At 49.5% G+C, this 23,258-nt stretch overlaps 1 protein-coding gene across 1 annotated transcript in view; it reads right to left on the bottom strand.

The window, feature by feature from the left end:
• The window catches only part of GRIK5 (glutamate ionotropic receptor kainate type subunit 5), a 95,850-nt gene that overhangs the window by 47,698 nt on the left and 24,894 nt on the right, over window positions 1-23,258 (bottom strand). The window contains exons 2-3 of the mRNA XM_083753693.1: window positions 10,101-10,236; window positions 665-829 (exon numbers count right to left, since the gene is read on the bottom strand). Of these exons, the coding sequence (XP_083609819.1) occupies window positions 665-829; window positions 10,101-10,185 (250 nt within the window). The 5' untranslated portion in view covers window positions 10,186-10,236. The remainder of the gene's footprint in view (window positions 1-664; window positions 830-10,100; window positions 10,237-23,258) is intronic.

Below are 23,258 nucleotides of genomic sequence, written 5' to 3'. Positions count from 1 at the left end.
ACACAGCGCATAGTTAAACTATAGAACTTTCTCCCAGAGGAGGAAGTGACGGCCACTGACTTAGACGGCTTTAAAAGACAAGTTCATGGAGCAGAAAGCTATTGATGGCTACCAAACACAATGGCTATGATCTTCCAGGCAGAGGGCCTTCTCGGTAGTGGCACCCTCCCTGTGGAACGCCCTCCCATCAGATGTCAAGGAAATAAACAAATATCTGACTTTTAAAAGACATCTGAAGGCAGCCTTGTTTAGGGAAGTTTTTAATGTTTGATGTTTTATCAAATTTTTAATATTCTGTTGGGAGCCACCCAGAGTAGCTGGGGAAACCAGCCAGATGGGCAGGGTACAAATAATAAATTATTATTATTATTATTACTCCTCCACAATTGGGGGCAGTAATAACTTACCCCATGCCATACATAACTGGACAAACCTCTATCATGTCCCCGCTTACTAGCCTTTTCTCTGAACTAAAAAGTCCTGAACGCTGCAAACTTTCCTCATGGAAGAGTCTCTCCATCCTGTTGATCATCTCGTGCCATTTTTGGAACCTTCTCCCAACTCTACAATATTCTTTGTGAGGTAAGCCCCCCCCCCCGCCCCCCATGAGCTTCGTAGATCCTTTCACACTCCAGTGTCACACACGAACACACACACAACCTACTGGTGTCGGTGGTCTCGTACTGGCTGTCCCGCTGCAGTTCGAAGATCTCCACCTCGACTCGGGCTTTGGCAGGCACCTCGATGATGCTGTTGATGTGCTCGCGTGCTAAGGCTAAGGCCAGTCGCTCCCCCCGGCCACACACTGTCTGGTCGTCCAAAATGGCGGCTGGTCATGGGGAACAGCAAGGCAGGGGAGAAGAAAAGCAAGAAGTCAGTCATGGCGGAAATTCTTTCCTCTGCAAGCATCACTCATGAGCACCCAAGGGGTCCCTAAACAGGGATGGCTTCTGCCCATTGGGACCAGGAGAGTAAAAAGTATGGCACGCTTTCACACCCATCAGGCCTGATGGGATTGGAGGAGCTTAGGGTGTCAGTTTCTCATCTCCAAGAAGACGCTATCAACCTGGATGCCAGATGGCACCAAGGATCCGATACCACTGCTCAGGGAGATTCAAGGGATGGTAAGATTTCAGCCATCATCCTTGTTGCCAGTGCTTCCATCTCTCATCTCATCCTCAAGAAAGTGAGGAACAGTGGTGGTTGATGCCCATTGGGTCTGGTAGGGTTGAAAACAGGGAGGCCGAGGGGAGATGGACCCAACCAACCAGTCAATAATTCTATTTGTAGGCCGCCTTTCCAGAGTCAAAGCCATGCTCAAGGCGGCTTGCAACATATAAAAAAAATCACATAATTACAAGCATACCAAAAGTAGTCATAAACAACAAATAAGCAAGTACACAATGAAACTGAACAATTTCCACATAAATCATAAGATCTAAAATAAGGATACAAAAAATAATAATAATGTCAATAACAAAAACAAAAACCCCTAAACAACGTTCCAGCCAGAGCTAATGATAGGCAGAGTCATCTGATTCTGGGTTTGTCCCCATTTTTCCTCCCTGCTCAATTCTACAAGGGCAAATCTGAAGCTACAGTGGAAGAACAGGCAACTGGGCACGTTGTGAGTGAGATGGCAGGCAATGGCTTGCTGAGTGCAGAAGGAGATTGGTGGGGCAGTTTTCCAGTAGCCCCAAAGGACCAGCCCCTGCAACGTCAAAGGCATGCCTGGCTCGAACCTGATCTTTAAAGCTGTCCTCCTTTAATGCCCTTGTATTGTCTCTGAATCTCAACATGCAATATTTGGCCCTCCATTTGTATTTATTATCGATAAAATTTTGGTGTGGTGCAAGCAAATTATTCTTCTGAAAGTGTGGCACAGAGGAAACGTTTGAGAACCATTGGGCTAGAGTGATGGGCTTTGACCAGGAATGGAACTCTTGTGGACTTCCAGATGTTGCTGAACCCCAACTCCCATCAACCCTAGTCAGGGGCCATACCGGCAGGGGCTGATGGGCCCTGGAGTCCAACAATATCTCTGGCGTAATGGTTGCCTTAAGCCCGCGAACTAAAACTGCAAAGTCTTTTTAAAATTATGCCAGCCTTCCTAAGGAGCACAGAGCGCCAGGAAACTACTCCTTATCCCAAAGCATTCCTTTCCCCCAGAATCAACATCACTAGCTCCACAGAGAGCAATGAGAGCAGATGACATGTTTTGCCAGGACTCCTGTAATGAAGGGGGAGAGCTCTGTCAATGACCGTTAACCGTGACAGGCAAGTGGAAGCTCTGGGAGTGCAGGCAGTGTACTTACAACTACAAAGGAAGAAGGAAGGGCAAGCACCTTCACACCTTCCTTGAGAGCACCCTGCTGCACCTGTAGCTACTACGGTGCCTCCATTATGGCACTTAGGGTAGTCAGGTGCAAAAGGGTACAGGGCTCCTGTACCTTTAGTTGTGTCATGCCTGCTACCCCTGCTGAAATTTCCCATGTTTGCACCACTATTAAAGGTGCAAAAGCCCTGCCCTATTTTTGCATCTAGCCACTGTACTGTACTGCATGGACATGATATGTGTTTCCTGCAACACAGGGGTAGGGGGATCTCAGGGGCCAAATGGGACTCTCCATCCAGCCCTCAAAAATAGGTTCAGGCCACACACTGGCCCTATTTCACACCCTGAATTTTTATTTTTGCCTGGCTGGAATGCGTCATTTAATAACATCTCTCGCTTGTCTGGGTGGATAGAAAGACACATGCCAGCGTATGTAGAAGCTCACTTACTGTACGGTTACAATTTAATGCCTTGCTCTGCCTATTTTAATCCTTGGCCCCACCTGACACTGACATAGAATCATATCATAGAATTTTAGAAGTTGGAAGGGACCTCAAGGGTCATCTAGTCCAACCCCCTGCAATGCAGGAATTTTTTGCCCGATGTAAGGCTCAAACCTACGGCCCTGAGACTAAGAGTCTCACACTCTACCCACTGAGCATGTGGCCCTCTGAGGGTTTGCCAGAATGCACACTGCCAGTGATACCTTTTCAGTGGCAGATTTGGAGGCGCCATTAAATTGGTTTGGTGGGAAGCTGCCATGGGGGCCTCGCGTGTCCTGCCCATTCTTCATTTGTTTCACTTGTCATGGATGCTTTTAGCTGATATTCCTTGCATTGCAGGGGGTTGAGCTTGATGACCCCCAAGGTCCCTTCTGGCTTTGCAAACCTGCAATTCTATTCCCTCTGTGGAGCTCAAGGCAGCGTGTATAAGGTCCTCAGGTCTCCCACTGACGCGCTGACCAGACCCAGACCAGCTTAGCTTTCAGAGCATGCCACCTGCACTCAGCCCTGTCTCCACCACAGTAGAGTTGCCAGCTGACCAGAAAATAACATCTATCATGTAGCAGCAGCAGCAGCAACAACAACAACAACAAAAAGCAAGCAGCGTGTGGCTTTTTGATGGTGCAGACTTAAGCACTGTCGCCTCCTAACATCTGCACATGATGCGCTTCAGGAGTGCCTGAAGCCAGTAGGAATGGCTGCTGCTACACAGAAACCAGCCCCACCAGATGTGCTTGCGTTGGAGAAGGCAGCTGATGCCAGGGAACCGGGGGCTGCGACTGACAAGCAGCGGGAAAGCGGAGGGTCCTGGGTTGCTGATCAGAGGAACATCGAAAGCTGCCTGGTGCCAATCCAGACCATTCGGTCCATCTAGCTCAGGACTGTCTACACTGGCTGGAAGTGGCTTGGCATCATTTCAGGCAGGAGTCTCTTCCAGCCATACCAGGAGATGCCCGGGATTGAACCCAGGGCCTTCTGCTTGAAAGACAGGACTGAGCCATGGCCCTTCGCCTCCCTTCAGGCAGCGGCAGCTGGTTCCTGCTGGAATTGGCAGGGCGGAAGGCAGAGAGGACCACAGCCGCCGGAGCCACAGCCAACGTCTGGCACCGCCAACAGATTTTGGGTTTGTCCCCCACCTTCCTCCCTGATTAGCTCTGCACAGGCAGCACAGAGTGAGGAGGAGGAAGATGGCAGGCAGGACCGCCCCCATTCCCAGAGCCCGCTGCTCCTTTCTCAGATCACAGAGGCAGCCCCCTCCCCACTTTTCTGGCAGAGGATGAAAAACCCAACCATTTCCTCCAGCTTCGGAAGACTTGAACGTACAGCATGCAGCAGCCACACAGACAGCAATCCCTAGCTGAGGTTTGCCTGTTATGGATGGATCCTGCCCTCTCTAATCCTGCCCTAAGGTGCCTTTACCCTTTCAACTCTCACCGGAACAGAACTGCTGGGGAACAGAGATAGGATGGGCCTTGCTGCCAATTTGTTGGGCAAAGATATATCACTGCCTCTGTTGTTTTATGTTTGGGGGGGGGGTGTTGAATGGTGGTGCAGTGTGGGGTCTTGAGGGAAAGGGTCTTGAAATATCCCAGAATTCTTTGGGGAGAAGCCATTTTGGAAAGGGTGAACGAGGAAGCCTCGCCTTTTCAATGTGAACTTGAAATATACTCGGAGTCGAGAGTGGATTTCATGCTCTTTATTCAGCTCATAGTGGTGAGGAGGAATGGATGTTCCCCCAGAATGTCTGCTTTATATACATTATTTACACAATGGGCCCCACGTGATAGGCTAATTCCGGGATTCTCCTGTAGGCCAATCAGGTTGCAGAATCACTTCCACCTGGAGCTGGATTGGATAGCTCCTGTGGACCAATCAGACTGCTGCATTCTGGGTCCTATTGTTCTAGGACCAATCAGACTGCTGCATTCTGAATCCTATTCAACTCAGTACATAATGGGTACATAATTATCTCAATCCCTCAGTGAGAGTTAGAGCTAGGGGTGCAGCAGCCTGAGTGAGGGTAGGGCCTTTGCCCATGGGACACACATTTATATGTTGGTCATGGGTTGTATCCTGCAGAATGCTAAGTATGTAAGCATCCGAGCAGCACAAGGATTTCTGCTTCTGCAACAGACTCCCCCTCCAAACACACTGCCTTCCCCAATTCTGCTCCAGGGGGTTGGGCGAACCATTGATGAATCGCTTCCCTTTAAAGATCTCGAAGCAATTTTGCAACACAATCATCAGCAACTTGGGGGAAATAACTTCACACAACCTCATACGCAAAAAATATTGTGATGAAGAATCAAACAATGCTTTCGCATGTAAAAACCATTTCGAATCCAGTACGTGAGCAAATCAGGACGGTGATCCCTACTGAAAAGGATTGTTGAAAAGGGAAGAACTTCAATAAACGCGCAAAAGAAAATAGAGGTGGTACCCGTCTGACGTGTAGTGGGAGGGAGTTCCAAAGGGTAGGAGCCACCCCACTAAAGGCCCAGTTCCTGCATCGTATGGAAGGGACCTCCTGATGAGATGGTATCTGCAGGAAGTGCTCACCTGCAAATCACATTGATCAATCCTATTGCACCCTTGGTGCTTGGGAGACAGGGTGCTTGTTACAGTGTGGTTCTGCTGTGGGTGTTTTGTCCTCTTGTATACTAGGTGTGTATTTTATGAAGGGCTATCACATGGGAGGTGGAGCAAGCTTGTTTTCTCCTGCCCCAGAGGGTAGGAAATGAACCAATGGGTCCAAGTTACAAGGAAGGAGATTCCAACTAAATATACGGAAGACCTTTCTGGTGGTAAGAGCTGTTCAGCAGTGGTACAAACTCCCTCAGAAGGTGGTCAACTCTCCTTCCTTGGAGATTTTAAAGCTGAGGTCTGTTGGCCATCTGTTATGCATGCTCTGCTTGGGATCCCTGCATTGCAAGGGGTTGGGCTGGATGATCCTTGAGGTCCCTTCCACCTCTACAATTCTATGATTCTGTGATTTAATGGATTGTGTCGAGAGAAAGACGATTGAGCTGGGGGTGGTAGCAGTGGCAGCGGTTCTGAATGTAATGGTCTTTAGCGTACTTGTTACAGTTTTGTTGTGTAATTGTTTTTATTGATTATCTGCTAATTATATTTTCTGAGTTGTGCTGTAACTATATAATGTTCTGTCGGTGCTGCTTCTGTTTATTGCTTGCAATCCACTTTGGGGCTCATTTGAATGGAAAGCGGAGCAGAAAGGCAATCAAACGGGATCAATAGCGGCTTTCGCGCGACCCCACGAAATGTCTTTCCATTCCCCACATTTTCCCTGTTCTGATTTATTCCCCCTGCAGCCACCTGGACGCAAGGATGGAGAATGGAGCCGTCAAACGGCTGCCAGATATTTAAAGTCCACTCAAACCAACAAGTGATGTTTTGCTAGAAAGGCACAAGATAGGAGCTGGAGCTCACAGAGTTTTCCTATAAGTTTGCTAGAGAGACCTCTGTGAGAGACATTCCCAATATGCCCTGAAAGGGGGTGTGAGTTGCCATATAACTTCTGCTACCTGCCTGGGCTCATCCTCTTTTCTCTATTGCTCTTACTCGTCCACCTTCATCACCAAGCAGAAATGTGAGAACATTGGCTGAGTCTGACTCCAATGCTCCATGGAGAGAAACCGAAGGTGCATTTCTTCCGTGTTTTCGGGTCACAGGCCTTGGTGCCGGTGCCAAAAGCTCAACAAAAGCAAGGTGGCCCTAGGTTCCAGAAAATGATCTTCTGTGGGTATGAACCTGTGACAAAGGGGTGGAGGTTTGCATATCCAGAAGGTGATCAGACCAAGCTGCTAATCAGCAAACATGCTGAGTTCTGTGAGCAGGATGGTTGGTCAAGGCGCAATGCGAATCCTGACATTCTCTCAGAATGTCTGTCTGATTCTGAGGAGGAAGGAGAGTTAGAGGCTGAACCTGTTGATGAGGACCAGGTTGATGACCAGGGTCAAGAACAGGGTTGGGCATCTCCACAGGTTGTTAAAAGAGAGCCCAAGAGTGAGCCTTCGTCTCCTGTTAGCATAGTAAAGAAAGCCCGAAGACGCACTAAGTCAGAGGGGGAGTCTTCTGATGTAGAGGACACACTTGCTGGCCCCAGTGGGTCAGAAGGAGCACCTGAGTTTGTGCTCAGGCGATCCGCTCGAGCAACGAAGGGAATTCCACCTGAGAGGTTTCAGGCCACCAGTGCGTGGGTTGGTTTCGCACAGTGCGAACCTGGGAGTTTTGAGGAGGTTCAACAGTTGCCTGACAAAGACGCCAGGAAGGGGCGAAAGGCAATGGAAAGGGGATTGAACTCTCAGAGATCTGTAAATGTATGTTCACAATTTCCCTCAGGATGCGAGACGAGAGGGGGTGTGGAGAGAATCAGAACTTACAGGGTTAAGAAGTTCTGAGTGACGTCTCACATTCTGAGGCGTGGCCAGGTTTCACAGAGGGGAGTGTTTTCTCTGTGTGTCAGTGTTCTTCCGTCTTTCTGACGGTGAGGCAGCAAGATGTGTGCTCGCTCACCGGGTCTGATTTATATTGTTTTTCTACACGATTAAAGACTGTAAGAGATAAGCTAGAACGCTTGCGTGCAGCCTGATTTATTACACACACAGTGCAACAGTTTCTACGCTGCGGAAACTGACGGAGAGCAGAGCAGCACAAGGAAGTGTGCCAGGCTCCATCCAATAGCTATCCAATGGCATAAAAAATATATGCAAAAAATTGCAGGTCGTCTTATACACAGATAGTGGAGAGGCAGGACAGGCAATTGGTGGTGCTGCGAGCAGGAGATTGTTAGTGGTGTTTTTGTTGGTGATTGGCGGTGATGCAAGGTCCGCTGGCTATTGGCTGCTGCGGCAGTTGGGTGAGCGATTGGCTGTGTTGGTCCTGTGGTTTTTGGCAATCCCCCCCCCAAAAAAAATGCTCAACAACTCTGGGCAATCTCCCCCCATTTTCTCAATTTGGAGTCCCAAAAAAGAGTCCCTGTCTTATACACAGGGGCGTGTTATACACAGAAAAATATGCTATGTCTTTGTAGCTGGATTACCATTTTAAGCCTGCCTGAACAAAGCTGCTGTATCTACTTACAGGTAAAAACAAAAAAAATTCCTTCCAGTAGCACCTTAAAGACCAACTAAGTCAGTTCTTGGTATGAGCTTTCGTGTGCATGCACACTTCTTCAGATACACTGTGTATCTGAAGAAGTGTGCATGTACACGAAAGCTCATACCAAGAACTGACTTAGTTGGTCTTTAAGGTGCTACTGGAAGGAATTTTTTTTGTTTTGACTATGGCAGACCAACACGGCTACCTATCTGTAACTGGTACTTACAGGTATGTAGCCATGTTGGTCTGCTGTAGTCGAAACAAAATAAAAAAAAATCCTTCTGGATTGGATTGGGTTGGATTGGATTCTTATCTCATTATACATGATAAAGCTATTTTTAGCCATTTCACCCCTTGCTTTTTCCTGTAAGACCATTTGCAGTCCTTAACAGTCGTCAACAGATTTACCACACCTATCAGCCTATTCCCACCACCCTTCTGAGTAATATCCCTCCCCACCCTCTCACTATATATAAGGGTCTGGTGACTTCTGTTTCAGTGTATCTGAAGAAGTGTGCATGCGCAGAAAAGCTCATACCAATAACAAACTTAGTTGGTCTCTAAGGTGCTACTGGAAGGAATTTTTAAATTTTGTTTCAGCTGCTGTATCTTTTACTCTTCAAAAAAGAATGAAGGGCGAGTAAATGTTATTTTTAACTTTTACAAGACTGATTATTGTTTTAAGGAGGAAAGACCAGGAAAACCCAGTCTTCCTTAAAGCATCCTGAGTTACTTAAACCAAAAGGCTAAAACTGGTTTATCTAAGCATCCCCTTTAAGCAGCAAAAGGATGGCACTCACAAATATATACCGTATTTTTCGCCCTATAAGACGCACTTTTTCCCCTCCAAAAATGAAGGGGAAATGTGTGTGTGTCCTATGGGGCGAATGCAGGCTTTCGCTGAAGCCTGGAGAGCGAGAGGCGTCAGTGCACACCGACGTCTCTCGCTCTCCAGGCTCCAGGAAGCTATCCGCAAGCCTTGCACGCCCAGAGGAGTTCCCCCGGGCGCGCAAGGTTTGCGGGCGGCAGCCTGCAGCGCGGAGCACGGGGCACCCTCCAGAGGATGCCCTGTGCTCCACGCAGGTGTCCGCAAGCCTTGCGCACCCAGGGATCTCCCCCGGGAGCCGAAGGCTTGCGGGTGGCAGCGCGGAGCACGGGGCACCCTTCGGAGGCCGCCCCGGGCTCCGCGCTGGTGTCGGCAAGCCTTGCGCACCCGGGGGATCTCCCCCCCCCCGTGAGCGCAAGGCTTGCGGGCAGCAACCGGCAGCACGGACCACGGGGCGCCCTTCGGAGGCCGCCCCGTGCTCCGCGCTGGTGTTGGCCAGCCTTGCGCACCCGGGGGATCTCCCCCCGAGAGCGCAAGGCTTGCGGGCGGCAGCTGGCAGCGCGGAGCACGGGGCGCCCTTCGGAGGACGCCCCGTGCTCCGCGCTGGTGTCGGCAAGCCTTGCGCACCCGGGGGATCTCCCCCCGAGAGCGCAAGGCTTGCGGGCAGCAGCCGGCAGCACGGACCACGGGGCGCCCTTCGGAGGCCGCCCCATGCTCCGCGCTGATGTTGGCCAGCCTTGCGCACCCGGGGGATCTCCCCCCGAGAGCGCAAGGCTTGCGGGCGGCAGCTGGCAGCGCGGAGCACGGGGCGCCCTTCGGAGGACGCCCCATGCTCCGCGCTGGTGTTGGCAAGCCTTGCGCACCCGGGGGGCGCGTGGGGCGCCCTGAAACAGAGGGTTCCCCATGCTGCGGACTGTAGCCTGCCGCCCGACGGGCGGGGCGCCCTGAAGCAGAGCGCCCCTCGCGCCAGGCAGACATGAGCCAGCCCCACAAGCTCGGGGGACAGCGGGGAGGCGCAGCACCGCCATCCCACTGTTCCCCGACCTGGTTTTGGGGGGGGAAATAAAGGAAATTTTTTTTCCCTTTATTTCCCCCCCCCAAAAAAGTAGGTGCGTCCCATGGGACGGAGCGTCCTATGGGACGAAAAATACGGTACCTAACAAATATATCCTTTCCAAGTCTATCCACATCCCAGCACCAACCCGACCCGGTCAGGTTGCCCTCTAGCACTGTTGCCTCACCGCTAGGATCCAGCCACCCACAACAGCAGCCCTGTAGATCAGCCCCCCACCCCACCCCGTGGATGTCCCCCACTTACCCATGCGCAGAGACGACAGCACCTCTAGGCTCTTGTGGGCAAAGCCGAGAATCAGCAGCAGCAGCAGCACGGGCAAAGCCGGCATCTTCTACCCCTCCTCATGGAGAAAGTTCGGCCGTGGCCTCCGCGCTGCCACCTGCAGGAGGGGCAGGAGAAACACACCCCGTGAGGCACATGGAGCGGGCACACCGAGTTTGGCACAGCGACCCACTTCTGGGCACAGCCATAATGATCCACTGCAGTATAGCTTGGGCAGAGGGGACTAGAAAGGTAGCCCATCTGGGAGAAAGAAAACTCTGGTCCTTGCGAAGTATCGTCAGGAGAAGAAAAGTCTAAGTAAACTCTATACAAATCTGTAGTGGAGTCCCTAAGGCAGTTGGATGGCTCTTTGTATACCTCCCTGCAGCAACTCCTGCAGCCAAGCTGGTACCAAACGCCTTGCTCTGCTTGCCTCTGGGCCATACCAGCAAGGCCAAGAGGGGGTCTTTTTGTCTGGGCAGCCCCGGAACTCCATACACACTGCTCAGGCTTGCACCCCGGGGTGGTGACTTCAGTGCTGCTAATATAGCAGCATATAGCAGCCTGACTTCACCCCCAGAGGCAGACTCCACTGTCTCCCACGACACACGGATGCCAAAAACAGCAGCATAACACCTGCTGTTGAAGAGGCCTTTGAGAGTCCAAACAGAGGCACCATATCCTCCCAGTTGAAAGCACATCCTCCAAGTTAAAAGGAGGACCCTAAAATACTCTTGGTGCTGAGCCTCTTGCTCTGTTCCTCCGCCAACCCCCTGTCCTCTTCCGCCCACTGCCTGCTGGAGCCAGCAAATCTCCTTTTGCTCCAGAACGGGGAAGGAGAACGGTGGACCAAAGGTACAGCGGAGGATCGGGGTGGCTGCACGTCTGTGCCTTGGTGCGTTTAAAAAGGTGAAGGCAGAAGACCTGCATACGGTGCCAGCATGCAGCAAACTCCATCAGCTACCTGGGGCCTGGGGATGTGGTTGAAGGTCTGAGCTGCTGAAGCAAAACCATCCCTAATCCACTCTCCCAGCTGCTTTGCAGAGCCCAGGACACCAGCAAGGAGGCCAACTAAAAAGAGGTTCCAGAAGCGAGGGAACCAGGAAGTTGGAATACCATGTCAGACCATTGGTCCACCCAGCTTGGAACTGTCTACACCAGCCTTCTCCAACTTGGTGCCCTCTGGAAGTTTTGGACTACACCTCCGGAGGATACCAGACTGGAGAAGGCTGGTCTACAACCACTGGCAGAAGTTCTCACCGTTTCCACTGGGAGATTCCCAAACCTACTTGGAGATGAAAATAAAGATGTCCCCTCCAACATCTCTCTGATGAAGATAGGGATGTCCTATTCCATACCCTCCAACATTTCTCCAATGAAAATAGGGACGTCTTAAAGAAAAGCAGGCAAAGGTCCGTATAAAGGTATGGTTTTCTCAGTAGCAATGTATGGAAGTGAGAGCTGGACCACAAAGAAGGCTGATCACTGAAGAATTGATGCTTTGGAATTATGGTGCTGGAGGAGACTCTTGAGAGTCCCATGGACTGCAAGAAGATCAAACGCATCCATTCTTAAGGAAATCAGCCCTGAGTGCTCACTGGAAGGACAGATCCTGAAGCTGAGGCTCCAATACTTTGGCCACCTCATGAGAAGAGAAGACTCCCTGGAAAAGACCCTGATGTTGGGAAAGATGGAGGCACAAGGAGAAGGGGATGACAGAGGACGAGATGGTTGGACAGTGTTCTCGAAGCTACCAACATGAGTTTGACCAAACTGTGGGAGGCAGTGGAAGACAGGAGTGCCTGGCGTGCTCTGGTCCATGGGGTCACGAAGAGTCGGACACAACTAAACAACAACAAAGGAAAAGCGGGACATTCCGGGATCAAATAAAAAACTGGCATGACTTCTGTAAACCCAGGACTGTCCTTGGAAAAGAGGGAGACTTAGAGAGTATTTTGGCCCCTCCGGGACCCCGCCGACCGCCAAACCTCCTCTCTGCAGCACACCGCCCCCTTGTGGCCACCACGTCCAGCACTCCCCAAGCTCTGGGCATCCATCCAAGGCCTGGTGCTGCAGAGGGACCAGCACAGCCTCCTCCCCCTTTGCACTTGACGCTGGTCCTGCTATGAGCTGAGTCAGCAACACTCCCCACCCGACGTCCTCGCACTGCGTTCACCTTGAGCATTAATATTTATTTTCGCTCAGCCTCGGCCGGGCAAACGGCACAGCCGAGGTTCGTCGAAGGGGAGACACGTCAGACTACCCTGCCCCCTCCCCTTTCCCCCAGGGTGGGGCACAGAGAGTGCCGTAAGTGGGGGACTGGGACGAGGAGGGCGGGGAGAAGGGTCAGTAGCTGGCAAAGGGGTGCTGCACTTCGCAAGCTCATTTTGACGGCGGGGAGGAAGATTCCTGTAGATAAGAGCCAGAAAGAGAGGGAAAAACACACCTCCAGCTGAAACAGCAGATTATTTCTAAAACGAGAGGCATGCATGATGAGTGCTCAGAGGCACTGTTTCTCTCAGTACCAGTTGCTGGAGGGCAAACAACAGAAATGAGGGCTCTGGCCTTCAGGCCTCCTTCTGGGCTTCCCGGAGACAACTGGCCGATTGCTGCTGGAAGCAAAGCTCTCGTTGTATTCACATGGAAGCGCCCAAGCCCGTGTTGCTGGTTAGCAGAAGAGGGAACATCCCTCACCGCAACGGGACTCAGGTGCCATTTCCCCAGTCGCTGCATACCCTCCAACATTTCTCCGATGAAAATAGGGACGTCCTATTCCATCTTAATTTTTTTTATTTATACGCCGCCCATCTAACCGGGTTGCCCAGCCACTCTGGGCGGCTTCCAACATATATTAAATCATATAATCAAGCATTAAACATTAAAAAAAACACTTCCCTATACAGTGGTACCTCAGGTTACATACGCTTCTAGGTTACAGACTCCGCTAACCCAGAAATAGTGCTTCAGGTTAAGAACTTTGCTTCAGGATGAGAACAGAAATTGGGCTCCGGCGGCACGGCAGCAGCAGGAGGCCCCATTAGCTAAAGTGGTGCTTCAAGTTAAGAACAGTTTCAGGTTAAGTACGGACCTCCGGAACGAATTAACCTGAGGTACCACTGTATACTTAACCTGAGGTACCACTGTATAGGGCTGCCTTCAGATATCTTCTAAAGGTTGTATGCAGTGGTACCTCTGGTTGCGAACGGGATCCGTTCCGGAGGCCTGTTCGCAACACGAAAAGAGCGCAACCCGCAGCGGCGCATCTGCGCACACGCGGGTTGTGATTCACCACTTCTGCGCATGCGCGTGATGTCATTTTGCGCTTCTGCAGATGCGTGAGCGGTGAAACCCAGAAGTAACCCTTTCCGGTACTTCCAGGTTGCTGCGGGGGGGGGGGGGTCGTATAACACCATACCCTCCAACATTTCTCTGATGAAAATAGAAATGTCCTAAGGGAAAACAGGTCAAATCAGAAGCCAGGACGGCTTCTGTAAGTCCGGGACAGTCCCTGGAAAAGAGGGACACTTGGAGGGTCTGCCACAGTGGTGCCAGGGCAGAAAAAGCAGGGTCCAATAGAATTCTCCCTTCTCTGCCCCCCTCCAAATTGCAGCAGTCTCTGCAGCAAAACTAGCCACTAGCAAAGGTGGATTTGGGTGTCTCTGCATCATATCCTAAGGTTAAACTTTGTAAAGATGCCATTCAGGGGCGGGGAACCTCCAACACACAGGTCACTCTCAGTGTGCCAGGGTATCTGATTTGACCCACTATGCCACTTGCCCCAAAGTACAGCCACCTGTCAATCAGCTGGCATTACTGGGTTTAGTCCAGCTGGGTGCTGCTGCTTTGCCTTGAAGCAAAAGGACAAGATGGTTTGCATGCTTCCTCATCCCTTAACACAGGGCTGGAATTTGAGCTTTGTTTTGGTTTTCGGTTTTTTGTTTAACGGCAAACAGAAATGGAAGAGGGAAGCAAGGAAATGGCAGCCCTTCCGGGAACCTGTTGCTCAAAGCTAGAGTGTCATCTTGCCCCTGGCAAACTCCAACTCAAATGAAGGCCTGAGCATTACGCTAGGCCTTTTACACTGCAAGGGAAGATACTATCTTTTCCTTACTCCAAATTAATTAGGGATTAATTTTAGCAAAGGGCTCTGAGCTGAGCCCCAGGACCAACTTTCAGCTGCAGGATCTTTCTGCATTCAATTTTGTTTTGGTTTTTTTAATGCCCTACATACTTATTGGTATTCCGGAGCCAGCTAGAGAGAAGAGTGCCTGCTTCTAAGGCAAGCCCACATAGCCAGAGGGGTGAGGAGGATTAGCAGGGATGTGGGAAGCTGGAAGGGCACCTTAGAGATCATCCAGTTCAGCCCACTGCTGATGCAGGAAATTAACAATTACAGCACTCTCAAGAGGTGCCCTCTCCAGCCCCCATTTCGGAACCTTCAATGATGGATAGCCTGCTACCTTCTGAGGCAGACTTTTTCACTGCTGAACTTTCTCAGGAAGTTCTTCCTCATTTTTAGTTTTAAAAATCTACATTCTTATCATCTGAACACACTGGTTTCAGGTTGTATCCTCCGAAACAACAGAAAACAAAATTGCTCCATTATTTCTGTGACAGCCCTTCAAATAGTTGAAGATGGGGATCATCTCGGAAGAGCCGGAGTGTAAATTTATGTAAGGGACGCAGGTGGCGCTGTGGGTTAAACCGCAGAGGCTAGGACTTGCCAGTCAGAAGGTTGGCAGTTCGAATCCCCGCGATGGAGTGAGCTCCCGTTGCTCGGTCCCAGCTCCTGCCAACCTAGCAGTTCAAAAGCACGTCAAAGTGCAAGTAGATAAATAGGTACTGCTCCAGTGGGAACGTAAACGACATTTCCGTGCGCTGCTCTGGTTCTCCAGAAGCGGCTTAGTCATGCTGGCCACATGACCCGGAAGCCAGTAAAGCGAGATGAGCGCCGCAACCCCAGAGTCGTCCGCGACTGGACCTAACGGTCAGGGGTCCCTTTACCTTTAATATGTTTAAAGTTGTTTAATTTTATTATTTCTCAGTGAGCTATTGGGTGGTTTGGTGTGTTTTTTTAAAGGCTGCATATACACTTTCTACTCCCTCTTCAAAACCGAAAGGTCTAGGTTAGAGCAAAGGGGAAGTGAACATGGTGTCCTCCAGTTGCTGCTGCACTACAACTCCCATCACCCTTGACCAGGGGCAATTCTGGCTGAGGCTGATGGGAGTTGTAGTCCAACAACACCTTGACTTTTTTTTAAAAAATGAGATTGATTTATTCTTATTTTTAAAATGAAAGACAGGCATTCAGGGGATACCTGTGGAGGAAGCGGAACCCCAGTAGCCAAGGGTGCAAAGGTGCAAGAAGGGTACAGCAGCAAGCGGGCAGATGGGTTGCCTTAACACGATCAGGAACTGGTAGCAGGGACACCCCTAGACAGCACAGCACCCTGCTAGGAAGTGTTGTGGGGGTACTTGCAGCCACCTCCGAGTTTGGCTAAGAGGGCTCTCTCGTGCATCACGTGGCAACCGTTGCCAGGAAACAGGAAGCTACCAAAAGGATGTTGCGGTTGCTAGGCAGAGCCACCTGCAGCTTGGCTGCCCTCTCTCACCTCCTTGCCCCTCCAAGCAAAGGAGGGAAGTGCGTGCCCAGCCAAAGGTGGCCTGGGGGCATGGCAGCGTTTCTCCTACAAGGCATGCCCAGTGCTTTCTTCCAAATCTGGTGCACCGCATATTGACACTTTCTAAGGGATGAAAGTCAGCGACTGGCCGGGAGGTGGAGAAAGGGGCAATTTGTTGTGCAATAAATTCTCCTCATTTGTCACGCACGGTCCTTGCATTGGTGCAGCTAGGGAGGAGGGGTAATTTTGCTAATGCAGGGGGGAACTCTGTGGTCCTGAGAGGGTTGGACAAATTCAGGGAGCTATTGATGGCTACAAGCCATGATGGCTGTGCTCTGGTGCCAGTTGCTGGAAACCACAGAGTGCTCTTGAACCCGGGTCCTGCTTGAGGTTTCCCACAAGCATCCACTGTAAGAATAGGAAGCCGGACTAAGATGAGCTGTTGGCCTGATCCTTCTGCTCTAAACATGCCCATTTTCCATCACCAGGCCCTCTTCTGTGGACAATGCAAAGGGACTTCCTTCAAATTAAGAAAGAAAACAGGCAGAGATCCGTAAAACACTAACAGATTTGCTACAGAAAACGTCTTTTACATTGGATGTAACAGACTGATGTGGCTACACAGCCCTCCCTCTGGAATAATAAACAGACATCTCCCTCCCTGAGTAACAACAGCCAGCCATTTCCCACACACTAAGAATTAAGGGCCAACGGCAGATGCAGGGGACCTTTGACCCGCCAGAGGCTGCTGAACTACAACTCCCATCAGCCCCAGCAAGTACACCCAATGGTCAGGAATGATGGGAGTTATGGCTCACCAATCTCTAGAGATAGCTTTTCTCAACCTGGGGTCCCCAGATGTTGTTGGACTACAACTCCCATCATCCCTAGCTAGCAGGATGAGTGGTCAGGCAACCCAAGGTGTGTATAAACCAGCCTATTATTATTATTATTATTATTATTATTATTATTATTATTATTTGTATACCAACCTATACCTGTAAGTCTCTGGGTGCTTCACAACACAAAGTTACAGTATACAAAGCACAAACTGTTAAGTTGTGGGTGAACATATCAGACGACACAGCGATTCTTCAAACAGCTCTTGTTTATTCAGAGGCCAGAACAGAACTGAACTGAAGGGTTCAGTCAGCCTGCTTATATAGAGCTCCAGTACAACGTAACTGTAACAATTTTCTAAAACTATCCAATCACTGAACATCACTTTCGATCCCTTATTTGCATAACTATCTACAGTATCCCCCTGCTGGCCCAGGGTGAGAACTTCAGTACATAACACAAACTACATAATAAAAATAAACAAAGCACAAAATACTTAATAAAAGAGATCAAAACATAAAGGCAGCAAAATGTGGCTTTTCACTCAGTGAGCTAACTCCTTCTCCCAAGCCCATTGCAAGTCATCCCCCAGAGAACTCCATATGTCTTTTCGCTGCTGATTCTTGCACTGCTGACATCAATTGTCCGTTCTGTGAAAGGATCTCGTCTTGCGAGCAAACCTTCCCACATTTCCCTACTGGGATGGTTTTCTCTAAGTCAGTGACCCAGATACTTCCAACATCCAGCACAGGGCCTTTGTGCCCCTTCCTCTTATTCTTCACTTTCCTCTTTTCAACATAGTCTTCCAGAGCAGGGAGGTTCCCAAAACTTAGGCCGAGCGCCTCTGTCTTTCCTGGATCTTTGCAGATCAGCCTAGTGTACAGAGGTAACATCCGTATTCATTGCCCTGCCTGCTACTGGCATGTGGCCCCTGATAGGCTGGTCAGAAGGGAATGTGGCCCTCTAGCTGTAAAAGGTTCCATATAGTAGTTGTGGAAAGGGGACTTTCCAACAGGTATAGTTTGTCATGCAAGCTACACCTGCTTAATTAAGTCTTCTACACATTATAGGTGCTGTCTGTTTTGCATCAGGATTACCTTCAGGCTCTGGTTTTGTTTTTTTAATTATTATTATTATTATTATTATTATTATTATTATTATTAATCATTTATACCCTGCCCATCTGGCTCGGTTTCCCCAGCCATGCTGGGTGGCTCCCAACACAATATTAAAAACACGATAAAACATCAAACATTAAAAACTTCCCCATACAGGGCTGCCTTCAGATGTCTTCTAAAATTTAGATAGTTGTTTATTTCCTTGACATCTGATGGGAGGGCGTTCCACAGGGCGGGCGCCACCAACAAGAAGGCCCTCTGCCTGGTTCCCTGTAACCTCACTTCTTGCAGGGAGGGAACCGCCAGAAGGCCCTCGGCGCTGGATCTCAGTGTCCAGGCTGAACAGTGTGAGTGGAGACGCTCCTTCAGATAGACTGGGCCAAGGACGTTTAGGGCTTTGAAGGTCAGCACCAACACTTTGAATTGCGCTCAGAAACGTACTGGGAGCCAATGTAGGTCCTTCAGGACTGGTGTTATATGGTCTCGGCGGCCAATTCCAGTCACTCCCAGTTAGGGCCAAGGTATTTCCCTGCCCTGCTTAATCCACATTTCATGAACACCATCCCCATTTTTTTTAATTTAAACTTTTAAAGCTTATTGCTTCCAGTAGTATTCCTGCACCACAGCTAAACCTCCGCCCCAGACAGGAGTCTCTCATTCCCAATTCAACTTTTAAAAGGGACAGGAATGCCAGCCTGTCCTCTATATATTGCCTCCGGCCAACCCTTCTCCGCAGACCCGAATTCTTGGATTCTGCACTCAGGTGCTGCTTAAGAGAATATTTAATGCCAAGTTCCTCCTCATTGACTTGCATGAGTGTCGTTCATATTCACAGCACATTTGGAAAAGCAATATTTGCATCAAAGTTCAAACGGCAACAGACACACTCTTTTCTCCACCCCACGATACACACAGGCGCTCGGCAGTCAGGAAAATGGAGAGTCTTCACTCAGTGTGTAAAAGCGGTGGCTCCCAATAAGATTTATTATGGGGCAAATAGGAAACGCCCTGTTTCTGAATTCTGACACCCCTGGACCTTCCTCGGCCAGCCACATCATAAAGACAGAACCTGCGCTTGTCTCCCAGGTCAGAATCTCAGGTCCAATCCCTACTCGAGAAACCTAAACATGACCCATACCCCCAATAGCTTTCACAATGTGGTGAAGGAACTCTGGGGTTCCTCAATAAGAAATTCAGTAACAGCAGGATAAATTCCCCGGAAGTCAGTTTGCCGGCCATGGTGCAAAACTGCAGACACAGGGGAGTGTTGCCCTTACATTAGAGGACACTTTCAGTGCCTGTGGGGCAACCCAAAGAGGCAACCATTGCCTCATGGGAACTGAGAACGCTCCCACAATTCTCTGCAACATCGAACATCAAATTCTCTGCAACATCAACCATGACAGACACACAGAGGCTCCTGGAAGCCACCCAGAGTGGCTGGGACTACCCAGTCAGATGGGCGGGGTACAAATAAATTATTATTATTATTATTATTATTATTATTATTATTATTATTATTATTAGGTAGGTCGGTAAAACTTGTGGGACGCGGGTGGCGCTGTGGGTTAAACCACAGAGCCTAGGACTTGCCGATCAGAAGGTCGGTGGTTCTAATCCCCGCAACAGGGTGAGCTCCTGTTGCTCGGTCCCTGTTCCTGCCAACCTAGCAGTTTGAAAGCACGTCAAAGTGCAAGTAGATAAATAGGTACCGCTCCGGCGGGAAGGTAAACGGCATTTCCGCGCACTGCTCTGGTTCGCCAGAAGCGGCTTAGTCATGCTGGCCACATGACCCAGAAGCTGTACGCCAGCTCCCTTGGCCAATAAAGCGAGATGAGCGCCGCAACCCCAGAGTTGGCCATGACTGAACCTAATGGTCAGGGGTCCCTTTACCTTTTACCTAGGTAAAACTTATCTAGGAAGAGTTTCTTGAGGGTAAGAGTTTTGACAATTAACGATGCCACCCAGTGGCATGCAGTGAAATTTTCCGTTGGGGAACAGTTAGGGCCAGATGGTGGGGAACCGCCATCATGAGCATGGTATTGTGACGTCCCGATGTCACATGCGTGAGCATCACATCTCCCTCTCTAAGCTAGACAGAAGCTTCCTGGGCCTTAGGAAGGAGGTGCCAAGGCTCTGACAGGATGCTGGAGCCCTCTTGCCTCCTTCCCAAAGCTGGACAGACTTTGGGAAGGTGGTGGGAGGGTTCATGGACCCATCAGAGTATCGCACTTCCCTCCCTAAGCCAAGCAGATGCTTCCAAGGCTTTGAGAAGGAGGCACAAGGGAACATTTAGGGGACTAGCCTAGTCTTCCTAGTCTATTGTCCGCACACCGCTGATGCCAACACTATGAGTTGCCTCCAACTAAGTCCTACTCAGAGAAAGCCCATTGAAACGAATGTTTCCAAGTGACATCCTGCCAGCCAAGTCTGATATTCCCACATAAATTCAGTGGGCAACGCTTTCTTCATGAAGGGGAAGCATGCTAACGTCAACTGAAAGAAAATGGAGGCGCATTCCACCAGCTCCACTCCCCAGCACTTAATCTTTAGCTAAGGTAAAGGTAAAGGTACCCCTGCCCGTACGGGCCAGTCTTGACAGACTCTGGGGTTGTGCGCCCATCTCACTCAAGAGGCCAGGAGCCAGCGCTGTCCGGAGACACTTCCGGGTCACGTGGCCAGCGTGACATCGCTGCTCTGGCGAGCCAGAGCCGCACACGGAAACGCCGTTTACCTTCCCGCTGGTAAGCGGTCCCTATTTATCTACTTGCACCCGGAGGTGCTTTCGAACTGCTAGGTTGGCAGGCGCTGGGACCGAGCAGCGGGAGCGCACCCCGCCGCAGGGATTCGAACCGCCGACCTTTCAATCGGCAAGTCCTAGGCGCTGAGGCTTTAACCCACAGCGCCACCTGCGTCCCAATCTTTAGCTAATCACACGCTAAATGAGGACTTCTCTGAAATCAGGACAAATATTTACACGGAGTATACGCAACAAGAAACAAATAGTGGGAGCGAAACCTGAGAGAATGTTTTGAGCCAAAAGTCCTGTCAGATAGCAAAGAAGAAGGCCCGCTATAGCGGCCAAGGAGCTGAAACTGACAAAGAAGGACAAAGTGGTCACAGACTTCTTCCTGTCAGAAATGTCAGCTCAGCTTGACAGACTCTGAACTAATCTAACCACTGGTTGGAAAGATGTTTTAAAGCCTCTGGAAGATGGAGTTACTATAGTCAAAGGCAGCCTTACCAAGGTGGTTCAGACAGCCATTGAAGCTGTGAATCCAGCTGTCAAACAGGTGGGAAAACTGAAATTGCTAGCGCATAATACTCTCAGCCCGCAATTACACTTAGAGGAGGTGGGAAATGACCGCCACTGCTTGAACCTAAAAGTGAGCAGATTAGCCAAGGGTTCTGGGCGTGAAGCTGTAATACCCTTCATGGCAAAATGGCTGACTAAATTGCCATGTTCAGAGGGAATCACAGAATTCAACACTGATGCGTTGTATAGAATTCGTCCAAAAGGATCGTTGGCCTAGAGACCTAGTGATCTGCTTCAGGAGTCTTGCAACTACAATAAATCTCCATTTGCAAGTGAGTATACAGCCTAGTTTCTGTGCGCTGCTCTGGTTCGCCAGAAGCGGCTCAGTCATGTTGGCCACATGACCCGGAAGCTGTACGCCGGCTCCCTCGGCCAATAAAGCGAGATGAGCGCAGCAACCCCAGAGTCGGTCACGACTGGACCTAATGGTCAGGGGTCCCTTTACCTTTACCTATACAGCCTAGAAAAAGTTATACGGCAAGGCAAACCACTGTTATTTCTTTACAACTGGTCCCGATACGTTAAGGCACATTGGTGAATTTCTCCCCTACACAGAAAAAATGCAAAAGGCAGGCATGAGATATTGGCGGGGTGATCACCACTACAGGTAGTGTCATGCATTGGGCAATCCACTCATAAGGAGATGAGGAATTTATTCTATTTACTTAACTCGGAGGCCTCATCCCCTCTCCTTCAACAATGCAGATCCCATGATGAAGAATCAGACACGGAAGAAGTCTTCGGGAGCAGGGGGGGGGGGGGATTAGGCATCAGAAGGCACATGTTAAGGTTAAACTACAGAGCCTAGGACTTGTCGATCAGAAGGTTGGCGGTTTGAATCCCCGCGATGGGGTGAGCTCCTGTTGCTCAGTCCCTGCTCCTGCCAACCTAGCAGTTCGAAAGCACTTCAAAGTGCAAGTAGATAAATAGGTACCGCTCCGGCGGGAAGGTAAACAGTGTTTCTGTGTGCTGCTCTGGTTCGCCAGAAGCGGCTTAGTCATGCTGGCCACATGACCCGGAAGCTGTATGCCAGCTCCCTCGGCCAATAACGCGAGATGAGCTCCGCAACCCCAGAGTCGGCCACGACTGGACCTAATGGTCAGGGGTCCCTTTACCTTTAAGAGATTTCCCCTCCAATATATTTCACCAGGTACATTCAAATCATAAGTGGTAGCAATACTATTTGCTAATTTAACTTTTCTCCTTTAGCATAGCTCAAAGATACGGAGGAATGTTATATTTTTGTTGCGGGCTATCAAGGCAGTAAAAACATAGCATTGTCCCAGCTCCCCTTCTTGGATAAAACTTTGAAAGTGTTGAAAACATTCCAGGGGAGGTGATTTGAATCCAGCAAGGCATTTACAGCACAATAAAAAGGGAAGGCTGATCCAAACAAATGGGAATGCTCAGCAAACACTACAAGGAACTTTGAAAGAATTCATCCTAATGTGTGAAATTGCACCTGGTTGTTTTTTTTTACCCCTAAAGCTAAAATGTATACACATGAACAGCTTACATCCTATCATCCCCTGGATGAGTTGAAAAATTAGGCAAAAACTGTCTGCCTGGAAGTGTCAGATTGCATCCCTGTATGGGTTACTGTCAAACGCCAATCCTGCCCTGCTTGCCTGCTGTTCTGAAGCTGCCTTTCACTACTCCTGCAAAATCAGCTGGTGGTGGAAAGACTGGGTTCATCAATCACAGGGTATTTTGTAGTGAACTCCTGCTGCAACCTTTCATCGTTGACCACTTGGGATGCCATGAAATTGGCCATCAGAGGAGTCTGTATCAGTGGAACGTCAGCCATCAAAATAATCCACAGAAGCAGAACAAGAATGTCTGGTGAAGGAAATTGGAGAACTGGAACTTAAACATGAAAAAGAACACTTCTTTAAAAACAGGCAGAATTAAGGCTGCAAAAACTCCCACACAACTAATGTATGTTAATCAGAAATATGAATTTGGTAGAATATCTGCAGCTAGCAAAGACGACAGGAAGGATAAGAGGCCAAACGAAACAAAAAATCTATAAGGATTGGAATTTTTTTAAAGAATACTTAAAAAACTATGGTATAAAAGGAAAGCTCTTGGCAGAATTAGACTGAACCTTGCACGCTATAAATATAGTTTGTAGGGAAGTTAACAGAAACTAGATATGAAATATGTAACTGTGCGGTACAAGATAATCAATAGATAAAGTACAGTGAGACTAATTGGAAGTCATTTTTAATTTCTTGTTTTATAA

This window comes from Podarcis gaigeae (genome assembly GCF_964106915.1).
Source record: "Podarcis gaigeae genome assembly, chromosome: 8".
In the NCBI taxonomy this organism is placed as follows: domain Eukaryota; kingdom Metazoa; phylum Chordata; class Lepidosauria; order Squamata; family Lacertidae; genus Podarcis; species Podarcis gaigeae.
Note: the sequence above shows the minus strand (reverse complement) of the source record. Positions and strands in the feature narration are given on the sequence as shown.